The sequence below is a fragment of the Pongo abelii genome, chromosome 10, assembly GCF_028885655.2.
Source record: "Pongo abelii isolate AG06213 chromosome 10, NHGRI_mPonAbe1-v2.0_pri, whole genome shotgun sequence".
NCBI classification, from domain to species: Eukaryota; Metazoa; Chordata; class Mammalia; order Primates; family Hominidae; genus Pongo; species Pongo abelii.
The window spans coordinates 11,078,160-11,102,174 of record NC_071995.2 but is presented as its reverse complement, the minus strand read 5'-3'; the positions used below and the strand labels follow the sequence as shown (position 1 = coordinate 11,102,174).

Genomic DNA, 24,015 nt, shown 5'->3' with positions numbered 1-24,015 from the left:
GTGTTTTCCATTCTGTAACATCACCATAATATGGTGGGCAAACTCAGGGAGAAATTTAGCTTGTAAAGCTTTTGTAGCTCAAACTCATGTTTTTTAAAATTAAAACGTTCAGAAATTTTTAGCCTCAAATGGATGTCCTTTTCCGTAAAATTTCCCTTGTTCTATATTCCTCTTTCAGAAGTGCTACCTGTTTCCCTAGTTTCTCACTTGCTAGTGAGCAAGTTTAATATTCTTTGAACCTCCTTCTTATGCTGATTATTGTACAACTGAATGTGTATGAGAAAGGGGCCCTGTTATTGTCTTCCATCCTGTATTGTCAATAGGACAATTGCAAGTATTTAGGCATTTTAAACTTTTTAAAGAGGTCACTCATCTAAAACTTGTTTTGTCCTCTAACTGCACTAGCTTCTTTCCATTTTTAAAAAATACCACGCGTCTCTATTTCAGATTATCTTTGTATGTTTTTCTTGTTCCACCAAACTTCTCTCTTCTCTTCTTTTCATAGTTAATGTCCACTCATCCTTCAGATCTCATCAATTTCCCTGTCCCTGCAACTCAATCAACTCTCTTCTGCCCATCATCATATGCTCTCTTAGCACTTTGTACATTTCCTTTATGGCACTTACAGATATGTAACCATTTATTTATGTATGATTATTTTATTCTGATTCACATGTGCCTGTCACACAGTAAGCTCCAGAAGGCAGCAGCCATGCTATTTTACTCATGCTTGTATTCCAAGTTCCTAATATGGAATAAGGGACATTTCAGGCATTCAATAAAGATGCATTCAGTTCATGTGCTAAATTAATCATGAACACATATGTGCTCACATGTGCATACACACACAAGCACACACACAGAGCCCCAGAAAAATTGCTGCTTTATTCAGTGGATAGTCTTATTTATACATGCCTTACCTGCTATTCATCTATGTCTGTCATTGTCTTTGCAGTCCAATGGATCATTTTATTTCTCTGCCTATCTGAAAATCTCCCACATCCGCCTCACTTTGAACACAAGTCCTTATATTTTTCTTAGCTTTGATAACTGCATTTCAGAGTATCTCTGCCCAACTTTATTTCTTTTCCAAATCTGTGAGTGCTATTTTGATATAATGGCTTTTTTTCCCTATCTCTTTAGGATGTGATGACTATGGATGGTATTCTCTATGATCTCACAGAAAAACAAGTATATCACATTGGAAAGCAGGTCCTTTTGGCGCTGGTAAGATGAGGCAACATGACAACCGATGGTGTGACATTTCCTTGTTAGCCTTGTTTTTGATGCCGTATTTCTCATATTAATATTCTCAAGTGGTGTATACATTTTAAAGAAATTTAGATAGAAGTTAGGGGGCAGAAACTCAAGCATGGATAAATTGTTTTTAGTCCCTTCTTTAGGGATTTATCTAGATAATTTACCACACTATTGGTAATTTCAGGAAGAAAGTAGTCAACTTAGAGTTTATACAAGGAACAGGAAGGATTTGAAAGATTTTTCAGTTTCAAAAGTCAACAGCCAGGGCCAAGAGGTATACGCCCACTTACTTGATACTTTTACATCCCCATATGTACTAATAATAGAATTAAAAGAGACAGATAGGGAAGCAAGTAGGGAGAAGATATGGAAAGAGAAACTGAATGGGTGAAAGGCAACAGAACCAGAAGGAAGTATGCAATTTTATACCTGAAAAACAAGAAAACTAGTTCAGAACATGTTTGGTTGGAGACTTGCTTTGATACTGAATGTGACAGGAAGTACACATATAATTATAAAATGATTAAGGAACGAGTGGAAAGGATGAATGAGAAGAGCAACAGTTGGATAATTCCTTTATTTTAAAACAACTTAAATATTTGTTTATTTATTTATTTATTTTTTGAGATGGAGTCTTGCTCAGTTGCCCAGGCTGGAGTGCAGTGGCAAGATCTCGGCTCACTGGAAGCTCCGCCTCCCGGGTTCACGCCATTCTCCTGCCTTAGCCTCCCGAGTAGCTGGGACCACAGGCACCCGCCACCACACCCGGCTAATTTTTTTGTATTTTTAGTAGAGACAGGGTTTCACTGTGTTAGCTAGGATGGTCTCGATCTCCTGATCTCATGATCCACCCGCCTCGGCCTCCCAAAGTGCTGGAATTACAGGCATGAGCCACCGTGTCCTGCCTAAAACAACTTAAATAGCAAGATAAGAGAAAGAACTCAGGGTTTAAGATAAAAAATTTACCTTTAGCAGAATTACCCAGGAAGTTTATATGTCTATTTCTATGAAATTATTTAAATAGTTGTGTTTAAAATTAACATTTGCTATGGAAAATCAGGGCTCTGTGAAGCTACTGTTTTAAGTATTTGATATATCTTGCTACTTTGAGGTGTGAAATATAGGAATCTAAGTGGAATCAGGAAAAGGTTAGAAAAAAAGGATTAAGGTGGGTAAAGAGTAATAGTTATGGCTGAAGCTCCCATGGGACAAGAGAGAGTATACATCATATAGGTGAATATTGTCTATGGAGTTTGGATGGTCTCGTTGATATGTTCCCTTGATAAAGACTGTCAGGGTACAGCCTACCCTGTATTCAGAACCACAATTGCAGAGGTGCCGTACAGGGATGAATTGGTCAAATTGGTGCATTCATCAGGACCTTATGCTACCTGTTACAAGGCAATATCATACTATTTTTTTCTTACTTTTAACAAGCTCAAAGTCAGTTACATTCTTTAATTCTTATCATGGCAGTATAATTTCTTATTTTAAAGCTTCACCAGGCACAGCAAACTGCTAGTTTCCTTTGTCATCAGTGATTGGAAATTACCACCTTTACCTTTTAATTTTCTATACCATCCTTGTTTAGTAATCACAGCCCTCAATCTCTAGGTCTTCAGTCATGTATAGTTTTGCAACTTTCTTCTTATGCCTTGAATAGTTTGATGCCATTGGAAATGACTCCAAAAATCAATTATCATAGGGTGCCATGGCTCTCCGATGCTCTGTTGGCTGTACTAGCATTTGATACTTCTTAAAAACGTAGGTTACCAGGTCTTTCTTCCTACATTTTGGTTTAGTAAATCTGGGGTGAAAATCTTATGTTTAGAAAGCTCTCAGGCAATTCCAATATGCAGACTGACTTGAAAATTTTTAGTAGAGTTTATATAGTACATCCTATGAATTAATACATGGTTCTGGTCACTACCGCTTAATAACTCTGTGGCCTTTTGTAATCATTTAGATTTATCTAAAAGAAAATTTCTGAATTCAACTCATGCAGTTATCTTAGGGGAAAAAGTGAGATATGTATATAAATTTTTCATTATGATACTCAATTTTGGTATGTATTGCACTGTTTTGAGGACTACTTCTAGAAACTTGGAATCAGGCTGGGTGAGGACTACTGCTAGAAACTTGGAATCAGGACTACTGCTAGAAACTTGGAATCAGGCTAGAAACTTGGAATCAGACCCGTAATCCCAGCACTTTGGGAGGCCGAGGAGGGCAGATCACGAGGTCAGGAGATCAAGACCATCCTAGCTAACACGGTGAAACCCTGTCTCTACTAAAAATACAAAAAATTAGCCAGGCGTGGTGGTGGGCGCCTATAGTCCCAGCTACTTGGGAAGCTGAGGCAGGAGAATGGCGTGAACCCAGGAGGCAGAGCTTGCAGTGAGCTGAGATCCTGCCACTGCACTCCAGCCTGGGCGACAGAGCGAGACTCTGTCTCAAACAAACAAACCAAAAGCAAACAAAAAAAAAGAAAGAAAGAAACTTGGAATCTACTCCCTTTTCCAGTGTCTAGCTGGGTCCTTTCTCACGGGAAAGGAAAATCAAGCAGGGGTCAGTGTTTGACACAGCGGTGATTATATTTTCAAAATCCAGTATTAATGTCATTTGAATTATTTGCTCAATCTGGTAATCCTAAACACAATGCAGAAATGTGCAATTCATTAGCATGCTTTGGAAGTGACATATCATTATTAGTGAGACTTGTTCAGAGTAGAAAATGTCCTTGTGTTTTTGAAGATTCCTAGGACTGCCTCTCCTTGTGTGTGACCCAAGCTGTGATCTCAGACAGCTGATCATATTTGATTTTATCTTGACAGGAATTCCTGCAGGATAAGCATTTGTTCCATGGGGATGTGGCAGCCAGGAATATCCTGATCCAAAGTGATCTCACTGCTAAGCTCTGTGGATTGGGCCTGGCTTATGAAGTTTACACCCGAGGGGCCATCTCCTCTACTCAAACCATACCTCTCAAGTGGCTTGCCCCAGAACGGCTTCTCCTGAGACCTGCTAGCATCAGAGCAGATGTGTACGGTTTATTCCTGGACTCTGAGTTTACTTTCTTCATGACTTGGGTGTTGTCCCTGAATATGATTTGATCTATTGCCAATTCTGTCTACAAACATAATCTCTATTTAGAAATCAGACATACTCTCAAGCAGAAATGTTACGTAACAGAGTTCATGTTTGTCATCTGTCTGCAATCCTTTTTGGTACTTTTTCAACTTTTTCTTTTCTTTTCTTCTTTTCTTTTCTAAGACAGGATCTCACTCTGTTGCCCAGGCTGAAGTGAAGTGGCATGACCACAGCTCACTGCAGCCTCCACCTCCCAGCCTCAAGCGATCCTCCCACCTCAGCCTCCCTAGAAGCTAGGACTACAGGCATGCACCACCCTTTTACTTTTTACTTTTTACCTTTTACTTTTTTTTTTTAGAGACAAAGTTCACCATGTTGCCTAGGCTGGTCTAGACTTCTGGGCTCAAGTGATCCTCTCACCTTGGCCTCCCAAAGTGCTGGGGTTACAGGCATGAGCAACCATGCCCAGCCTCAAGTATTTCTTCTGTATTAGATTAGCAGCCTTAACTAGAAAAAAAAAAAAAAGTGAAAAGATTATTCACATCAATATCTGAGGACTTAATCTAGTAAAGTCTCTTTTATCTAAAGGAATAACCAAAAGGCCAGTTAACCCATACATTGTTAAAATAAAAAGAAATATACATACCTTCAATAACTTATTTTAACATAAAACTTATAAATGTACATTATCTGTTTTTTTCAAGGAGGGGCAAGGCTTCTTTTTATAAGGATGAGTTTCCCAAATGAAGTTATACATTGTTCTTTTAGTGTAAATAGTATCTTTTAGTGTAAATAAAAATGATTTATTTTTGAGTTCCAGTTCAGAATGATTTTAGGTAGCATGAGAAACCTGAAAATAATTGTGAAATTGTTTGACTGCAGACTTTTGGTGTTACTTTTCCCAATTTTCTACAGTTGTCTCTCTCAGACAACTTGACAACACTTTCCTTTTCCAGCAGTTTATTTTTATAAATAATTTTCAAAACATTCAACTTAGTTTGAAGGAAGATGATACTTTTTTGCATTTAATCAGTATATAGAATATCTAATTGATTATATAACTACAGATAATTGCAATGACATGTAAAATTGGCATTAACAGGATCATAAAGAATCACAATTGACTTTTGGTAGCCATATAACTCAATTGCTTGGAGAAGTGCATAGATGTAATGTAGAATATCCTGCTAGCCATGAATGCCATGAGCAGCAGAGGAAATTTAGAATATCAGTTAATATGATGAGTCAGTTATGAGATTTCCATTGTTGCTTCACTGACATCTGCTTTTCAATAGACATCTGGGGGTAATAAACTTAACTGTAAAATATTAATCATTCAATAATGATATTACAGAATAGTGAACTATACACCTCTCAAGTCATATTGCTTAGGAAATACCTATTTCAACTGTATATAAAGCTTGCCCTGTTAATAGTTTTCCTTGGTTTGGGCAATTAAATCTACTGAGAAAATAGTGACTAAATGATAAAACTTGGTTGGATTTGCGCTAACAATAAAGGCAAGAATTTCAGCATAGAGGGATGGAAAGGAAGAAAGAGACACAGAGCGAATATTTTTAGGTAAATGTGCTTTTATGATTGAGGTAAATGTGTTTGTGTGATTACATGCACACACATTTGCAAATAATAAACATCTATTAATTTAAAATACAGGAGAGTAAATAGAGATATAGCTTCAATCCTAAAAGAGATTCGAACCTATGGAAATTGACCAGAAATGCTTTCTAATGGCCGTCATTTTGTTTTTCACTCATCCTTGATTCTCCTTCATTGCCTTTTTTATGGGGCTCTTACTAAAGGCTTCTGACACTTAAATGAGCTCTTTAGAAAAACAGAAATAGAAATTAAATAGATTGCTTTGTTTCTTTTACAGCTGGTCTTTTGGGATCCTGCTCTATGAGATGGTGACTCTAGGTAAGGATGAGCCCCAAAATAGTGTGTACCTGTATGCAAATATGCAAGCATGTTTATTTAAGGGGTGGATGAGGTATGCTTTCTGAGAGGGTTTCAGTACAGTGCTGAAGCTTGAAATGGACTGATATGATTCCCGTGATAGTCATATAAAGTGATTATTTTCTCCTTGCCCCACTTCCTTCTTCCCTGTCCTTTTTTACTTTTCTTTTGCTCTCTTCGTCTTTATTTTCCCCAAAATATTACCAAATCCAAGGGATGTTTTCAAATCCCAAGGATAATTCCCAGAGTGGTCTTACATAAACATAAAAATGTTTACTCCAGACTTATTAATTCATTTGATTGAGAAACTGCACACTTTCCCATGTATGGAGAGTAGAGGACAGGTCTTATGTCTTACCTTGTCTTATTTGATCACTTTCTTAGCGATTCAAGATTCTCCTAACTTATCAAGTTTTTTTCTCCAAAACACCTTTCCCCCCAATTCACTAAATTATATCCATATTTGATCACCAGGGAGCAACTGAATTGTATGTAGTATTTTTCCTATGGCTATATCTTTTGCAAGCAACCAACCCAAGTGGATGAAGAATAGTGTTAGTTACAGTTCATATTTTAGAGGACTCTAAAGTTCTCATTATTTTCATAATGACAGGAGCACCACCGTATCCTGAAGTCCCTCCTACCAGCATCCTAGAGCATCTCCAAAGAAGGAAAATCATGAAGAGACCCAGTAGCTGCACTCATACCATGTAAGTGGTTTTTAAAGGCCTGCTCTTCTTTCATTCCAAATGTTGTTTAGCCCTCTATCAATCGTGCCCTTTTCAAAGTGCTCAGATGATCCTCACCTGTGTGTATGTACCCATGTACAGCTTTTAACCAAACCCATGCAGTAAAATATACCTATCTCATATATATGCATATATATTATATACATATACATACACACACACGCACACATACTCACACACATACACACACATACCCCACCACACACTGAGAACTATATTAGGAATCTAATTTTATTATAGTTTAGTTCCATGGGAAGCTTCTAAAATAGGTAACAAGTAAACTAAACCCAATGCAAGTATAGTTGTGTTTAGTCTAAATGTCAGTCTTCTGTCAGCCACAGTTCAGACAGCTGTCATAAAACCCATTGCACTAGAGTTACTCATTCAGAGTATACCAGTTCTTATTTAGTATTTAACTTTTAAATGATTGTCTCCCTGTTTTTCCAACTCTCGGTGTGATAGAAGCCAACCAGAGGAAGGGGAGATAAGAAGAAATTAGAAAGGCAGAAGGAGGATCCAATGTTGTCAGCAGATAGGGACAGTTAGTGAACCAACCTAGAGGCAGGAAATGGAAAAATAAAAAATTACATAGACTGTTCTTACCAATGAAGTTCAAAAAGGAACTGCTATAGAATGTAAGAAAAGGTTAATTTGTGTATAAGAAGGCAGCAGAGAATATATTAATGTTTTTATTAGAATTGTTGCTATTTTGTAAGTTTTTCGTCATTGAATGGGTAAATTTACAGCACTTGGTTTTCCTTATGATAAACAATTACTGAATCAAGCAGATTAAATTTAAATATCTTAATTATATATGAGTATACACATACACACACACGCACAGAATATAGTGATGGAGCTGGGTACAATAGAAAGAAATTGATGACAAACATTTCTATGTGTTAAAGGCTGGTCTTAATACCGGGAGAGACACCTGACAAAATACCTGACCTGTTACCACAACCTCTGCTACTTGTAACACAGCCTTGTCATCTGCAGTTCTAGCAGCAGTTTCTAGGCACAAGTATTAAAGAACATAACATTTTGATGAGGAGATATCTGAAACATGAAAATCAATCTAAAGTATGCAGCAGTATATATGATTAAAAGCTCCCTCTCATATCAGAGTAAAAATGACGTGTTCATTTCTACTCAGCCCTGTTACTTTACTGCACATTGCTTACAATGTTACAGCAAACAATGTCTAGTGATAAAACTGTCCTGTCATACCCTAGTTTGGAAAATATTAAGTCATTCCTATTATACAAGAGCACTTGTTGAGAAAGTGCTATTAAGAGACTTGGTATAAAAAGGTTGAGAAGGAATATCACTCTCTGGGAAGAATATGAGTAACAGGGCAAACAGAAGACAATTAAAGAATTGCAGAGTTGTTTGTTAAAGTTTGTGAGGAGAGGAGACATGCTCCCCATACATTTGCCTTGTCAAGGAAGTCAGTTTCTCTTGTTTCCCTCTCAGGTACAGTATTATGAAGTCCTGCTGGCGCTGGCGTGAGGCTGGCCGCCCCTCACCTAGAGAGCTGCGCTTGCGCCTGGAAGCTGCCATTAAAACGGCAGATGATGAGGCTGTGTTACAAGTACCAGAGTTGGTGTTACCTGAACTGTATGCAGCTGTGGCCGGCATCAGAGTGGAGAGCCTCTTCTACAACTATAGCATGCTTTGAAGAGTCCCGGGCAAGAAACATTCATGCATGATTATATGTTCTTGGAATCAATTCCTCTAAGAACAGAGAATGGTCTTTCCAAGGGACACAAAGGAAGAAATGGGACATGGATTCTTGATCTTCCTTTACACATTTCTCAGGAAATCTGAAATGATCCCGGATGAGACTCTATACATCCTGAGCTAAGACATACTGTCAGTCTCACTTCTGCTGTCCCAGTCCTAGAAATCCTGGGTAGAAGTGGACATGTGCAAAGGAGGTTTTAGAACTCTGCAGTATTTGTTGGGGCATGGCATAAATAAGCTCATCCCTCCTGTCCTAGGCTACTTTCCTCTGGAACCACATTTTTATCTAGATGAAAATTTGGAATGAAATGAAGGAATAGAAATCCAATAAAAGAGTTGAAGGGAAAGAAAATTTAAGGTTCTTCTTGCTCAGGATTACAGATGTGGACCAACACCTCCTTCAAGAAAAGGTGGCAGGACACAAAGTTCTTCAGTCCTGAGCCCTACATGTAGGGTTGGAGGAGAACTATAACGGAAAAACCTCTGAGTTTCACCTTAAGTATAGATAAAAGAAAGATGGTCCCCTTTTATCTGATTCTGAGACAGGTAAATTCTGTTTGTTACTACGTTTAATTAGAAGGTGGAGGAGTCATTTCATGATTAAGAACATTCAACATGTATTGTTCATTAAGCTAGCTTCCTAGTTCCGATTAGACTAAGGAGACTAAGCCTAGAGAGTCAATGTTAGAACAGTGATAAGAATGCTGTGTGTGTGTGTGTGTGTGTGTGTGCGCACGATAAATAGGAAATGTAGAAACCAAGCAAGAAGGCTTAGTAGCTCAGTCTTTAACAAGGGCTAGAAAAGAATGTAATCTGATATGGAAGGATAGCAGCTTCTAATTTTCAATCATCTGTTGATATACTGTGAAACTTATTTTATTAAATTAATATTTATTAAATGGAAATATGCTTTTCTGGTTTATAACTGCTAAAAATATCATAGGGAGGATAAAAGTAAATAAATGAAAGTTAATGTCAATAGAAAAATTCAAGAGATAACGTACAATGTCAGAAAAGGGATTCTTTATGTGTAAATGGGGATAATACCTATTTCACAAGGTTGTTCTGAGGATTGATACGTTTTGAGTATGTATTTGTACACTATCTGGCACGTATGTGCTCAATAAATGTGTTTCTCCTTTTCTTTTGCCCTTCTTAACCCAGGACCTTTCATATATTTTTCATTTAAAATCTACTGTGGCCAAGAAGAGAAACTCAGTCGGTAACACTGCAAGGCAGGACGTGCCTAAAGATGATGATACGGCACAAGTAGTGAAATTATACATGTGCAATGATGAAGTCATCATTTTTGTACGCTTTTGGATGGTGATAGTGGACTCCTACTATTACAAAATATTGAAAACATCATCGTGAGGGCAATTCTGTTGAACATGGTGTTCTGCACTTTTAAAAAACACTTTGGGTACCCTGGAAGGGATATCTAAGGCTGCCATAAGAAAGATGACTGGCAGCTAAAAATGTTGTAGAAGTTGGAATCCTGATGGAATCATAATGAGTCAGCTAAAGGAATAATGATTCTTGCCACTGTGAGAATACCACAATGACTAGTCAGGATTTAAATGGGTAGCAAGTTGCAGTAGGGAGAAGGGCAGAAGAGTGGCTTCACACAAAATTACAAATTCCTATGGAATCCCATTGTTGCCCCTCAGCTGTTCATTTAAGTCAAAATTACAAATATTTACTTATTTATCTGATCATTTAAAAATATTGAGTGTTAAGGCTTGCTGTGCCAGACACTTGGCTAGGTGTAGGATAAAAGAAATAGGGAGCTTTTGATTACAGTCTAGAAGGTGAGACACATTATACATTTATTTGTGTGGGTATCTGTTAAGTGCAAAGTGTTAAGTGCTATGAAGAAAAAGCATAGGGTAGTAGAAGGGAGTTTAAAAGGAACACTTCCCTGAACAGAAATGGGCTATAAACTGAGACCTTAGGGATTGGTGAGTAACCCAGGCTGAATGAGAAGAGTCTCCCAGGAGGAGGAGATGTGTGTGTGAAAATTCTGAGGCAAGGAACTGCAAGAAAGCATATGGGTTGCAGCGCGGTGAGCTAAGGGAAAGTGGAACACAGTGAAATGGAAGGTTGCTTTGTTATACTGTCATATTTGTTTTAGTAGGAGGGAAAGAAGCAGACAATTGATATTTACATTTTTTACCCCCAATTTTATTTGTTTTTCTGGCCTGGAAAACTGGATACAGTAATTTTTACTCTAAGAAAACTGGTTCTTTCTCTCACTTGGCCAGGCTTCTTCCAGAAGGAGGATGATATTTCTGGCATCTTTGACCTTTCAGCCAAACTAGGTGTTTCCAAGCTAATGAATGAAAAAAAGAATCAAAATATTTATGATTTAATCGGGTTGACTCTAGATAGATTTTGTTGTATTGTTTTGATTGCCTTCTCTTCCAGTCTTGTTTTTCCAATCTATGCTTTATTGTTAAAAAAAAATTCCAACACTTAGGAACAAAGCAAACACCCACCTAGATACAGTGTCTAAGGGAAACTTGGCAACGTCATTTAAAATAGAATAGTCTGAACCAGTAGTTCTTAAATTATGCTCATGGAGCACACTGTGTTTTTTATGCCAGATTTAGGTATTCTGTTATTAAAATCAAATAATAGTAGTGGGTTTTTTTTTAGCATTTTAAAACAAAAAAGTAAGTTAATTAAGATTTCTTAATCTTAACTTTGTTGCAATAATTTTTTTAAAATTTTGCTTTAACACTCTCATTGAAATAAATAAACAAGTAGCAAATGCAGTGGAAGACTGGAAGACATCCTGTTACCCTTAATTTAGCATACTGTGTTTACCCGTTTTGGGCAAAAGAGTTAGAGATTATGCAATGTGTTTGAAGCATATAATATTGTCATATACTGGAAAAAAATTTTAGATTGAACAATCGAATTAAATATATCATGTCATGGTAATCAGAAGTAGCTCCAAGTGCTCGTCATATATGAACATATGTGATAACGAATGGTGTGGAAAGTTTGGTGTTTCTGCATGATCGTGATTCTCTTATTTAAAAAGTTAATACCATTAAGTGGTAAAAAGACAGATAAGGCTAAAGTCCACAGGGAAGTCTATTATGGAAAAGAGAAGAGCAAGGTGGGTGGATGAATTAAAAATTAAAATACTACCTCATTCTGAGTATTTTTTAAAATTTAAACCACATTATGCACTTATTCTTGACTTACTACTCTGATCCATTTATCAATAACTGAATGAGATAGCCCTGACATCTTTTGTTCTGTAAATACAAAATCAAATGAATCAGACGTTATTCATAAATTAAAAACATGAGACTATAATATCTAGTGCTTATCACAGTAATGATGGAACATGTTTCTGAAAATTGGAAGTCAGAATGATTTGATCATTAAGCCTTAATTTCAGATGGAAATAAAACGTTTATTTCTTACCTACTTCGCTTTGTGCTTTGAAATTTACCGCTGTGTTAGCAAAGGTGGAAACAGTATTTTGGCTTCACTTAAGCAGCTCAAACATTTATTTTCATAAGTAAACTGTGTTGATATCAGTAAGTATGTCCTAATTTGGAGCCTACAACAAGCGATTTGAAAATGTTCACAATTTTTTTTTTTTTGCTATTTCTAGCCCAACTAAAAGAGTATGAAAAGATTCTAACTGTGCTGACCAACACAGTAGCTTCTAGCCACATGTGTTTATTTAAATGTTAATCTAAATTAATCACAATTAAGAATTCAGTTCGAAGTCACAGTAGTCACATTTCAAGTGCTCAGCAGCCATACAGAAGAACATTTCCACATCACCGTTGTGTACCATCCAAGAATACAACACAACGCAAATGCTTTATCACTTTGTAATTCTTGCTTCAATACAAAAGGTTCAAATTTTGGCTTAAAATATAAAGAGTTAAGTAAATATAGTTTCATATTTTATCTTACAAACAGGTAGGATTATAGTCTTGAACCCCTATGTCATTTTTGGAGATCAGGACAGTAACTGGCCCACTTAACAAAGATGTTAATAATTTGTGCATTCTGTAACCTCTATTTATATAGTTACACATTCTGGTATCCATAGTTCTATTTAGGTAAACATGAAGATGAACATTGGCACATGTGCCAAAAACCTGAAGGAGAGACATTAGGGATATTGAATGAGGCTTTCCATATAATTCAACAAAATGGATTACAGCTGATATTTCCGGAGATACTACGGAATAGAGTGCTCAAATTTCTGTGAATTATTCTTGTGGTAAGTGTGGTGACCAACCCATCTCAGTTTGCCTGGGTGTTTCCAGGTATGGAAAGTCCCATGTCCCAGTAAACTCCACAGTCCTGGTCAAACTGGAATGGCTAGTCACCCTAGTGATAAAACATGGTGCTTGCTGTTTCTTATGTATTTTCCAAAATGGTGGCCTATTGTAGGGACTGATTCATTTTTCTATGTTAATAGTTATATAACTACTAATATGGACTCAAAGAAACGTGGCCCAATTTGCCTTTTTAGTCATTCTACTTGAACTTTATGCTCTAGCTATACCGAATACTTCTCAAGGTCCAATTCAAATACTTCCGTTGACAAGCCTTTTCCAATACTCTTTTTTCAAAATTTCCCTACTCTGCAACAGAATGCTCTTGCTTCCTCTGCTGTAGTACCAGCATGTTTTACACACTTTTTTTTTTTCAGACGAAGTTTCGCTCTTGTCACCCAGGCTGGTGTGCAACTGTGCAATCTCCGCCTCCCGGGTTCAAGCGATTCTTCTGCCTCAGCCTCCTGAGTAGCTAGGATTACAGGCGCGTGCCACCAAACCTGGCTAACTTTTGTATTTTTAGTAAAGACAAGGTTTTGCCATGTTGGCCAGGCTGGTCTTGAACTCCTGACCTCGAGTGATTTGCCCCCTTTGGCCTCCCAAAATGCTGGGATTACAGGCAAGAGCCACTGCGCCCGGCCACATATATTCTTTCTTTTCTTTCTTTTTTTTTTTTTTTTTTTTTGAGACAGAGTTTCGCTCTTGTTGTCCAGGCTGGAGTGCAGTGGCACGATCTCAGCTCACTGAAACCTCTGCCTCCCGGGTTCAAGCAATTCTCCTGCCTCAGCCTCCCGAGTATCTGGTACCACAGGCACGCGCCACCACGCCCAGCTAATTTTACTGAATTTTTAGTAGAAACGGGGTTTCACCATGTTGGCCAGGATGGCACATATATTCTTAATTATAGCAATTGCTCACTTGTGCTGATATTTGCCTTACATGTTCGCTTTCTTTTCTAGACTACCAGAGCAAATGGCTTTTTATTTCTAGGTTCAAACTGTCACATAGGAAATGTTCGTTAAAACTAATGTTTTATAAAATTTAAAGCTTATTTTACATTGTCTCATTTGATCTCTCAAGAATTCTGTGAGCTTGGCAATGTAGATTGCTGTATATGCATTAGGCTGATGAATAAACAGGCTTAGAGATAGTCACTTGCCCGAGGTTAGGTAGCTGTTAAGTGTTGGGATTGAATCCCAGGTCTTCTCACCACCACTTTCTACTAAAAATCACTGAAGGTTGTCAACCGACAGACAGGATTACTCTGTGTGTTGATAACAAAAGGGTGATCAATAATATTTGAAAAGGAAACTGTGTAAAAGTCTTTCCCTTACCTTAAAAACTACGCCACACTGGAGCATTCCTTCATTCCCCCAATTTAATTCTATCTGGCGAGAAACAATAATGGGCTAAACCATTATTGTATTTTAAGTCAAATTGCCAAAACTTCACAGGCTACTAAAAGTTAACCCTTATTGAACGAATTAAGAAACTTAGAAGTTCTGCTGTTAAAAAAAGCACGGTGACTGTCAGGATTTTTCAGGTGTGCGGGGGTGTGTGTGTTTTAAGACTTCAGTTCTTTCCTATGATGGATTCCTTTGAATTTGTCTCTATTATTATAGGCTTATAGGTCCCGGGTAACTACTAATCGTTATCCAAAAGGGAAAGCACCCTGTTAGAAATTAAGTAAGAAAAATGGTTTATATTCCCGGTCTGCCATTTCCATTCTAAGCTTTATCTTTATTTAGCTCACAGTTAAAGGGGGCATAGAGCCACACCCACCTCACAAACGCCGCGAGGATTGGGACACCAGAAAAGTAAAAGCGACTTGCAAACCTTTAGCTCTCTAAGTCCATAAAAAAGACTATCATATGCTCACATTTCTAATCTTTGCTAATATAATGTAATCTTTATTTTGAAAATAATGTACCTCCATTCCTAGTAAAGCGAAAGTCACGGCGCTGCGACCCTCCCTTCAGCGCCCCCAGAACTCTCACGCGATACTCGGCTTTCACGCTTTAGTCTAGGGCTGCACGGCAGGCGGAAGAGAAGCGCCTGTGGTGACGCACTTATTCCGCGCGATGACGTCACTGCAAGGCGCCGGTGGACACGTTGGCTGCGTTTTCGGCGGGATTCCCGCGGACAAAAATGGCTATGGCTAGCGATTTCTACCTGCGCTACTACGTAGGGCACAAGGGCAAGTTTGGGCACGAGTTTCTGGAGTTCGAATTTCGGCCGGACGGTGAGAAGAGGTCTACGGCACACGGTGCTGGGAAAAGGGAGCGAGACCGAGAGGTCGGGTGGTGTGGAGGGTACAGGCGGCGGAGGCCACTGCTTCCCTCGAAGGAAATAGGAGCTTAAGAATAGAGGAGGCCTAAGTTGGTTTTATAAATGCAAGAGAATTAATTGCAATAAATTAAAGCTAATCCTGTCACAAACTGAAAAGTTGAACCTACAGTAATCAGAATTCTGTAACAGTGCACTAGAAGGGACTCTGTAGATTGTCGCCCTGATTGAAAATGCTAGCACTTTTTTGAAAACACCCCCACCAGCGGGTGGTCCAGTGGATGAATAAAATCTTGTGGTGACCAGTACCTTTTCTTCATTCAGGCTGTGTGTTTTCTTTGAAGGGGAGGAGCCCGACGTGTTAACAAATGAGAATAATAATATGTTTTAGGTGTTTACGTGTAATTGTTCATGGGACGCATGAAGAGTACCAAAAAAGAGGGGAGAGGTAAAGTTCCACAGGAGGGAGTCAGGAAAATCTTCCTAGAGGACGACACTCTTGAGATGACTCTCGAAATGAGAGACTTGGCGTTTGAGAGAAAAAAACTGACTTCCAGAGCAGTATGAGCAGAGGATAGAGGTGAAACTGTTTCCCAAGTAGTGTGCAACAATTTGTTTTCTGACAGCGCTATCCTTAGAGAATGTTACATTGATCTTGCCTACCTGCAACAAGAAAGTTCATTTGGATATATATTTTTTGGGTTTTTTTGAATGCACGTTTTGTGCTGGACAAGCAGCAAATACAAAATTCGAAGGTACACTAATGAGTAAGACAAATTTAACTGAAGGAGATTTGTCTTGGTGGGAGACACATTTAACTATAAAGCAGTATGCATATTAAGTCCTATAAGCAGGCTTTGGACAATGTTCTGTGAGAGCAAGAATAAAAAATTAGAGAAGGAACGTATATTAGGAAAGGAGAAGAGTATCAAGCATTTGAGGCAGAACTCACGTTAACTACAGTCCTGCAGTTATCATTATTATTATTATTTTGAAACAAGGTCTCACTCTGTCACCCAGATCTGAGTGCAGTGGCACGATCTCAGCTCACTGCAACCTCCGTCTCCCTAGTGCAAGTGATCCCTCACCTCAGCCTGCCGAGGTGCTGGGAATACGGGCCCGCGCCACCTCGCCCAGCTAATTTTTAAATTTTATTTTGTTTATTTATTTATATTTTTGTAGAGATGGGTTTCCCCATGTTGCCCAGGTTGGCCTCAAACTCCTGAGGTCAAGCGATCCACCCGCGTCAGCCGCCCACAGTCCTGGGATTACAAGCATGAGCCACCGGGCCAGCCCTGCAATTATTTAGAAACCTTAATCACTGTATTTAACCTTACTCTCCCCATGAATTCAGCTAAATTTACCTGAATTCATCTATTCTTTATGTAGTAGTATTTTCAGTTCCTCTGCCTGTGAACACCATCAAGCTTGTCCCTATCACTTTTAGCAGGTCACATGAATTAAGTACCTGAATATTATCAGGGAAGTTTTATGCTAGAACAGTGGTTTTAATCAATGTATCTGCCACTGCACTGTTCCACATACTTCCATTGGTAATATTGAGCCTCCCGAGGACTGGCGTTTCTTTTCTTTCTTTTTTTGTTTTTTGAGATGGAGTCTTACTGTGTCGTCCAGGCTGCAGTGCAGTGGTGAGATCTCGGCTCACTGCAACCTCCGCCTCCTGGATTGAAGCCATTCTCCTGCCTCAGCCTCCCGAGTAGCTGGGATTGCAGGCATGTGCCACCACGCCCGGCTAATTTTTCGTATTTTTAGTAGAGACGGGGTTTCTGCATGTTGGCCAGGCTGGTCTCGAACTGCTGATCTCAGGTGATCCATCTCAGTCTCCCAAATTGCTGGAATTACAGGCGTGAGCCACTGTGTCTGGCGCCAAGCCATCAAAGACGCATTTCTACCATTTTAGAGTACCTGCTGCACATTATAGCTGTGTCTGGGCAAATGACTAGCCATAAGGGGAAGCATACATCAGATAATACAAAAATCATAATGGATTAAAATTAAATATAAACTAGCTAACAAACTCATCAACTTTGATCCAGAAACATCGTTTGTATGCTTCTTAGTCATAATTCTAAAATGTCTGCATTATAATTGTATGCATATATTTGAAGGAAAAAAATTTTTTAAAGAGAAGATTTTGGTGTAGTGGGGAAAGCCTGAGTATTGAAAGAAAGTAGATCTAGATCTGAATCTTGTGTGACCCTGGTTAAGTTACTTAACTTTGTTTTCTCACCTATGAATAGGTGAGAGAATAAAACCTGAGTTTTAGGATTGTTTTACAGATTAGATTAAATGCTCTGGGTGAGGCACTTACCACCAATACGGACATATAACAAACTTGAAAGGAATGTTAGTGCCTTTTGCAGATTCTATTTCTAGTTCATGACCCAGCTTAAAAAAATAGGCCTTTAAAATGACCCAATATATATTGTAGGCATGAGCTATTTAAATATTTGGCTAGCTTCAACTTCAGCAAACGTAACCAGCAAACATTTATTGTCTACAGGTCTGGCAATGATTTTACACAAAGAGGGAGGAAATATTAATAAAAGTAGTAGTATAAAATGTTCTTTACCTTCAAAATTGTATATGATGTTGTTAATTTTTTTAGCAGTTTTTGCTATTATAAATTGATTTTTTTCCACTTCCCACAGGAAAGCTTAGATATGCCAACAACAGCAATTACAAAAATGATGTCATGATCAGAAAAGAGGTAAGTTCTATTTGAATGTCTTTTTTTTTTTTTTTTGCATTTAGCCCATTTTCTTCAAGTCTGTGTTGAATTTAAGAAAGTACATCTGAGGCTATATTGTAAAGAAGAAGGCAATTTATAGATTGAAACAGTTTCCGTTTAAACTAGATACAATGTTTGCATCCATAAGAATGAGAAAGTTCAGAGAACTAACCTCGATGTGAACTACACTTGCATTTATTGATTTATTGATTTAGAGACAGGGTCTCGCTCTGTTACCCAAGCTGGAGTGCAGTGGCTTGATCTCAGCTCACTGCAACCTCTGCCTCCCAGGCTCAAGCGATTCTCCTGCTTCAGTATACTTGCATTTATTACAGTTCACCTTATAGATCTTGTGATGACACAAGTTAACCACTTGTGGGTATTTGGATCTCAGTGTTGCAAAGGCAGAATACAGTGTTTCAAAGATGGGTAATGATGAGAAGAGGGAAAAAATGTATATTAAAGTAAAGGGCAAGAGATGAAGAAAAGCAATATAACAAAGATAAGTGATTCTGTCTCCTCTACTTTTGGAATCAATTAAATTTTTCTATATTCCTCTATTTGAATATTCAGGGTTTGTAACTCATTTCTTTCTGAGTTGAGGGGTGACATAGGTGGGCATTATCACATTTTATTATGATTAATTTTTAGGCTTATGTGCACAAGAGTGTAATGGAAGAACTGAAGAGAATTATTGATGACAGTGAAATTACAAAAGAAGATGATGCTTTGTGGCCTCCCCCTGATAGGGTTGGCCGACAGGTTTGTATTTAGTGATTAAGTGTATAAATATTAAAAATTGATAATACTATTTTGTTTCCCCTTATTTATTTGGAATGAGTCTAAGTTAACTCTTTGGCTTTCTATTTAATAGGCACCTGGTAAATTCTCTTTAATTTTATCTCTTAGTTCCGTTTTTCTGTGCTACCTCCTAGTAGTGAAGGAGTCAGTGCATAGCTCTAAATTTAGACATCTTTCTCTGTAGTCACCCCAGCTAACGTTAGGATGTTTTCACAGTGCAGTGTTATGAATAATTTCTGTTGTGTGTTAATCACTTTTATTAAGAATATGACTATGTAAAATTTACTTTTGCGAAATCATAACTTAAAATTCTTATTTGCATCTCTATACCCCAGAGAGAGACTTGATTGGTGGTTTCTTTGTTAAAACTGATGATTGCATTTCCCTCTCATATTCCTTCAGAATAAATGATGTTTCTCAGGCTTCTGAAGAACTCTGAAGGCCTAATTTCACTCTAAAAAGAAAGTTTGGTTTCTGAATTGGGTCTTTTCAACTCTTGGAGAAATGAGATACAACCCCTGGAAGGAAGAAACATTTAATTTCACTTTTGTATATCCCTGAGGATTGTGCTTTATATCACCTTCTTTGAATAGAAGAAAATGTGGAGAAATCTAACACATGCTGACACTCTGTAGGAGTAACTTAAGTCTTCTGTTTAAAGAAGCATTATTTAGAAAAGCAAAGGTAATAGTTAACAGTATTTATTTTAAGCATCGTATCACTTTTAAAAAGTAAATTTAGGCCTCAGTTTGTTTTATGCAGATACACATATGTACTAAAAAGCAAACCACAGCAGCTAACCTTTTATATCATTTAGACTCAGGGAGAGCCTAGTATTTTATCTGTTCACTTAAGGATGTGTTCATGGGTTTTGGTTAGTGGGGAGGAGTAGGCATGCTTCAGAAATTGCCTTTTGTATCAAGTCAAAGGTTTTATGGCTGTTAGAGCATCTTAGCTAATTCTCCATTCCGTGTGTGTCATAAACTGCATAATTAGGCCTCTGGTAAATAAATAGCTAGGATTGTCTTCAGTAGTGTCTGTTAACTTGAAAATTCGTTACAGATATAGCTTTTTAATTATTGGTTTTAGGCCTGCAGATAAACAATATAGGGAAAAATCTATACAGTAATTACAGCACACTAGGAACATCTACATTAAATGGTTGTGTTTTTTTTTACTAGTTCTTAATTTTAGTTATTTTGTGGAGTATTAGTTTTGAAGTCTTACCATCTTGGGATCAAATATAAGTACCATCATTATTAGTGGTTATAAATATCAACAAGTGTTTTCCTCTGCTTTATGAGTTTTGGATTACACATTTGTAAAATAGGTTAATAAGGTTATTTTCAAGATTACAGAGAGTATAAAGTCCCTAGCACTAGGGCCTGACATACAGTAGGTGCTAAAGTGGTGGTGGTTATTAATATTATACATTTTATTTGTAGAATCTTCCAGAAAGAAAAAAATGTGTATTTATCATATTAAAAATGGTCTTATACTCCTATCATTTTTACAACATGTGCTTCAAAGTGATGTCTTTAGTTTTTACTGACATTGTAAGAAATATTTCTTTGTCATTTTGTTTCATAGTGTCTTCTTTATGTCTCTGGAAAGCAATTCTTTGTTGGTCCTAAACTTGAGGGTAGTGCTCGTGAGCAGTTTTTATTTTAAGGATATAGTTTATATCTAAGAAACCATGTTTCTTTCCCCCCGCCCCCCACTCCCTCTGTTGGCTGCTAGAAAACTTGCAACTAAAATTGGGATCCGCTTGTAGCAAGAATACAGATACCTCTGGGATAGATTTTTATATTAACTACATTTTTCTGCTCTATTTTTTAGGAGCTTGAAATTGTAATTGGAGATGAGCACATATCTTTTACCACATCAAAAATAGGTTCTCTTATTGATGTAAATCAGTCAAAGTAAGTATGTTAAAGCATTTTGGCTAAGTTGTCATTATCACAGAGGCTCATTTTAGAACTATAGTCAGTTTGTTAGCCAAGATAATTTCAGTGGCATCCTATCAGTTGATTATGCAGATGTAATTCTGATTTTTATGTCATTAAAGGCTTATCTTGTCTCTCAGTAGAAGTTAGCAGAGTATTTCATTGATTGTCCAAAAACTTTTAATCCAAGAGCTATATATAATAATGCCCAAGTTGTATTAGCTATTTTGTATAAAAATGTGGATATAGTATCAGAAAATCCAAAGGAAAGAAATCCTTATTGGATTATATCAGCCTCATTAGGCCTATATCATCTCACTTTCCTCCTTGGGCTCAATACTTGGGAAAAAGATGGAAAAAATCCATTATGGCCTAAGTATCCTTTAGCTATCGATGTCTTCCCAAGATCTGTCTCTCCTCTGCCCCGGGTTTTGTAGCACATCCCATTTTCTTGGTCTGATCCTAGCCACTTATTTTTATTTGTGCCCATTCCCCTCAAAGTGTCCCCATAGTGCTCTTACTTTTTTCTGTCACCCTGAATTGTAATAACCTATTTGTCTGCTTTGCTGGTTTGAATGTAAGCTCCTTGAGAACCTTGCTGTATCCACAGAGTTAGCACAGTGCCCTGCACATAATAGATGCTTTCAATAAATATTTGTTAGAAGAAAGGAGAAAGGAAGGAATGCATAATAACTATTGGATGCAAAAGTCTGTGTTCACAAAGACCATCCAAATGCTTTTAAACTATCAAATTTCTTTTCCTACATTTGATAAGGATGTGGCATTGATACCCTACTGGGATTGTAAATTGGTAGTGGTTTTTGGAAAGCAATTTGGTAATATGCTTTCCAAAATATCCAAAAGTGTTGACATTTTTCATTCACCTTTGGCCTAGTAATTTCATTTCTGAGCATCTCTTCTATGGAACTATTCCTAAATATTGGAAAGCTTTATTATGCATGAAGATGCTCATTGAAGTATTATTTATAAAAGGAAATTAACCCCAGTGTCTAACAAGGAGAGAATTATTAAATTAATTAAAAATTACTAGAGAATTATTTTTTTTTAATGCTGTGGGGAAAGTAATGTAAAAAAGGGCACAGGGAATAATTTTAGCTATTAAAAAATAGAGAAACATCAAAATGTTTATAGTTCTTCTGTGAAATGGTAGCATTACAGTATTTTTTTTCTGCTTTATTAGACATTTTTATGATGTGATTATTACATTCATAAGGAGATGAACTCTTTAAATACTAAAATGAATACTGATGAAGAAACTATTTTTTTCTTATAGAAAAGATATTAATTGTATGTTCATTTTAGTTGTCAGCAAAATCCTTCCTTTCTCCTAAATTTTGTTAACTTAATTGTTATGAGATTTTGATTTGTTTTGTTTTAGGAATTTAAAGAATTGTTTTATCCTAGGAAGAAAAAGTAACTTTTACCTTTTTAAATTTTAGGGATCCGGAAGGCCTTCGAGTATTTTACTATTTGGTACAAGACTTGAAATGTTTAGTTTTCAGTCTTATTGGATTACACTTCAAGATTAAACCAATTTAAATTGTATGTTTTCAGGCTGTTTGTATATTTAATTAAGGGATGGGAGGGGTTATTTGTCATTTACAGTATTGGGGTTTTTATGAATGTGAAGCAAAGAAAAAAAATTTGTATGTAAACTGAAAATAAGAAAATACATTAGCAAAAGCTTAATGCTTATCCTTACTTGAGTCCGCATGGGTTGGACAGTCCCCACACACATTAAGTTCCGTAAATAAAAGCCACCTTTTGTTAAAAATTTGCTCTAATAAAACGTACCAAATCCTGGTTGCAGAGTAGTTTTTTGTTTTTTCCAGGAGGCTGTGTCTCTAATTTACTTTAGAGATAATAAGAAATTGTTCCGGTAGATATATCCTGTGACAGAAGATACTTTAGGTGGAAATATGTAGCCAGATTCCCATCCATGAAAGGCAAGTGTAGATCTTCCCTTATTTCCTTCATACATGATTGGATTTAATTTTGGGGGGCTTACACAAGGTCTAGTTTTTTTTACAGTTACCACAAACCCCTCATTTAAATATTTTCGGTTATAAGCAGTGAGGTCCTAAAGTGTTACAAGAGTAAAGTCTACCCCATGTCAGGCATATCTTTGATTATGTCCTTGTTCCTTATTTCACAATGTATTTGGTGTGTAGGGTAGGGGGGAGAACTAAATGAGTTTTCAGCTTTATAGCTTGTTAAACATTTAGACAAACATATATGTATATATGAGTGTACATAGATATTTTTAACTCCTATTGACCACGGGTCTCACTTAAGTTTCCCAGTTCGTTTCAACCTCTTTCTGATAGATTTCCTCTTTCATTACTTTTAGAAAACATGTCCCTTGTTTCCTTTTATTCTTCCATCTGAACCCCCACTCTTAAAAAGTTGTAGTGTTCCAGTAGTTATAATCCACTTGCCCTAGGAACAAGTTAGCACTGAATTTTGGGTGGAATAATTAGTTTCTGAAGGCTTGCTAGGACTCCTGAGCAGTTAGGCTCTAGAGTCGGGCTGTCCAATAACTTTTTTGCAATAATGGAAACGTTCTATGTGCAGTCTAATAGGGTAGCAACTGGCCAAATGAGGCCTACTGATTACTTGAGGTGTGCCTCGTATAACTGAATTTATGGTGCTATTTAAACAATTTTTTTCTAACATGAAAAGGATAAAACATACAAAACTCTTGAGAACGATAAAGTGAACACCTATATGCCAACCTAGATTCTATACTTAACATCTTTTTTACTGTAATATCTCTATTATAATAAATCTTGGTTTTTCACTTAACTGGTGTAATTGGTGCCAGTAAACTACGTTTTTTTGTAGTGCTATTTAATTTTGATTAAATTTAGATAGCCACATGTGTCTAGTGGCTACCCTTTGGGCAGTATAGCTCTAGATCATGGCTTGGTAACCTGTTTGCCATGGAGCACTAGATGGTCCTTCACTCCTCAGAATTCATGCCCATTGTCTTCAGGTTTGCCATGGAAAGTCAAATGATTTCCACTTCATTATGCAAGTACACTATCATCTTCAGGTCTTTTGTATGTAAAATG

At 37.1% G+C, this 24,015-nt stretch overlaps 2 protein-coding genes across 4 annotated transcripts in view; both read left to right on the top strand.

Moving 5' to 3' along the window:
* STYK1 (serine/threonine/tyrosine kinase 1) overlaps positions 1–9,978 on the top strand; it is a 55,609-nt gene extending 45,631 nt beyond the window's left edge. For both annotated transcript variants that reach the window (XM_002822917.5, XM_063712026.1), the window contains exons 6-10: positions 1,144–1,227; positions 4,095–4,303; positions 6,245–6,285; positions 6,938–7,034; positions 8,550–9,978. In XM_002822917.5, coding sequence (XP_002822963.1) covers positions 1,144–1,227; positions 4,095–4,303; positions 6,245–6,285; positions 6,938–7,034; positions 8,550–8,754 — 636 coding nt within the window. In that variant the 3' untranslated portion in view covers positions 8,755–9,978. The remainder of the gene's footprint in view (positions 1–1,143; positions 1,228–4,094; positions 4,304–6,244; positions 6,286–6,937; positions 7,035–8,549) is intronic.
* A 5,238-nt stretch (positions 9,979–15,216) lies between these two features.
* MAGOHB (mago homolog B, exon junction complex subunit) lies at positions 15,217–22,744 on the top strand. Of its 2 annotated transcripts, none has more exons than XM_054526819.2 (5): positions 15,217–15,401; positions 18,094–18,152; positions 18,825–18,935; positions 20,814–20,896; positions 22,381–22,744. In XM_054526819.2, the coding sequence occupies exons 1-5, from the start codon at positions 15,284–15,286 to the stop codon at positions 22,478–22,480; spliced, it is 471 nt and encodes a 156-aa protein (XP_054382794.1). In that variant the 5' UTR covers positions 15,217–15,283; the 3' UTR covers positions 22,481–22,744. The 2 variants fall into 2 exon arrangements, with proteins under 2 accessions (XP_054382794.1, XP_002822964.1); XM_002822918.6 differs by having other exon boundaries at positions 15,227–15,377.
* Positions 22,745–24,015: the final 1,271 nt, after the last annotated feature.

Bases quoted from the DNA above. Each gene is read 5' to 3' on its own strand.
- MAGOHB (XM_054526819.2), top strand. From the start codon at position 15,284: ATGGCTATGGCTAGCGATTTCTACCTGCGCTACTACGTAGGGCACAAG. The intron at 15,402-18,093 runs GTGCTGGGAAAA...CACTTCCCACAG, and splicing joins GAAGAGGTCTACGGCACACG to GAAAGCTTAGATATGCCAAC. The intron at 18,153-18,824 runs GTAAGTTCTATT...ATTAATTTTTAG, and splicing joins ATGTCATGATCAGAAAAGAG to GCTTATGTGCACAAGAGTGT.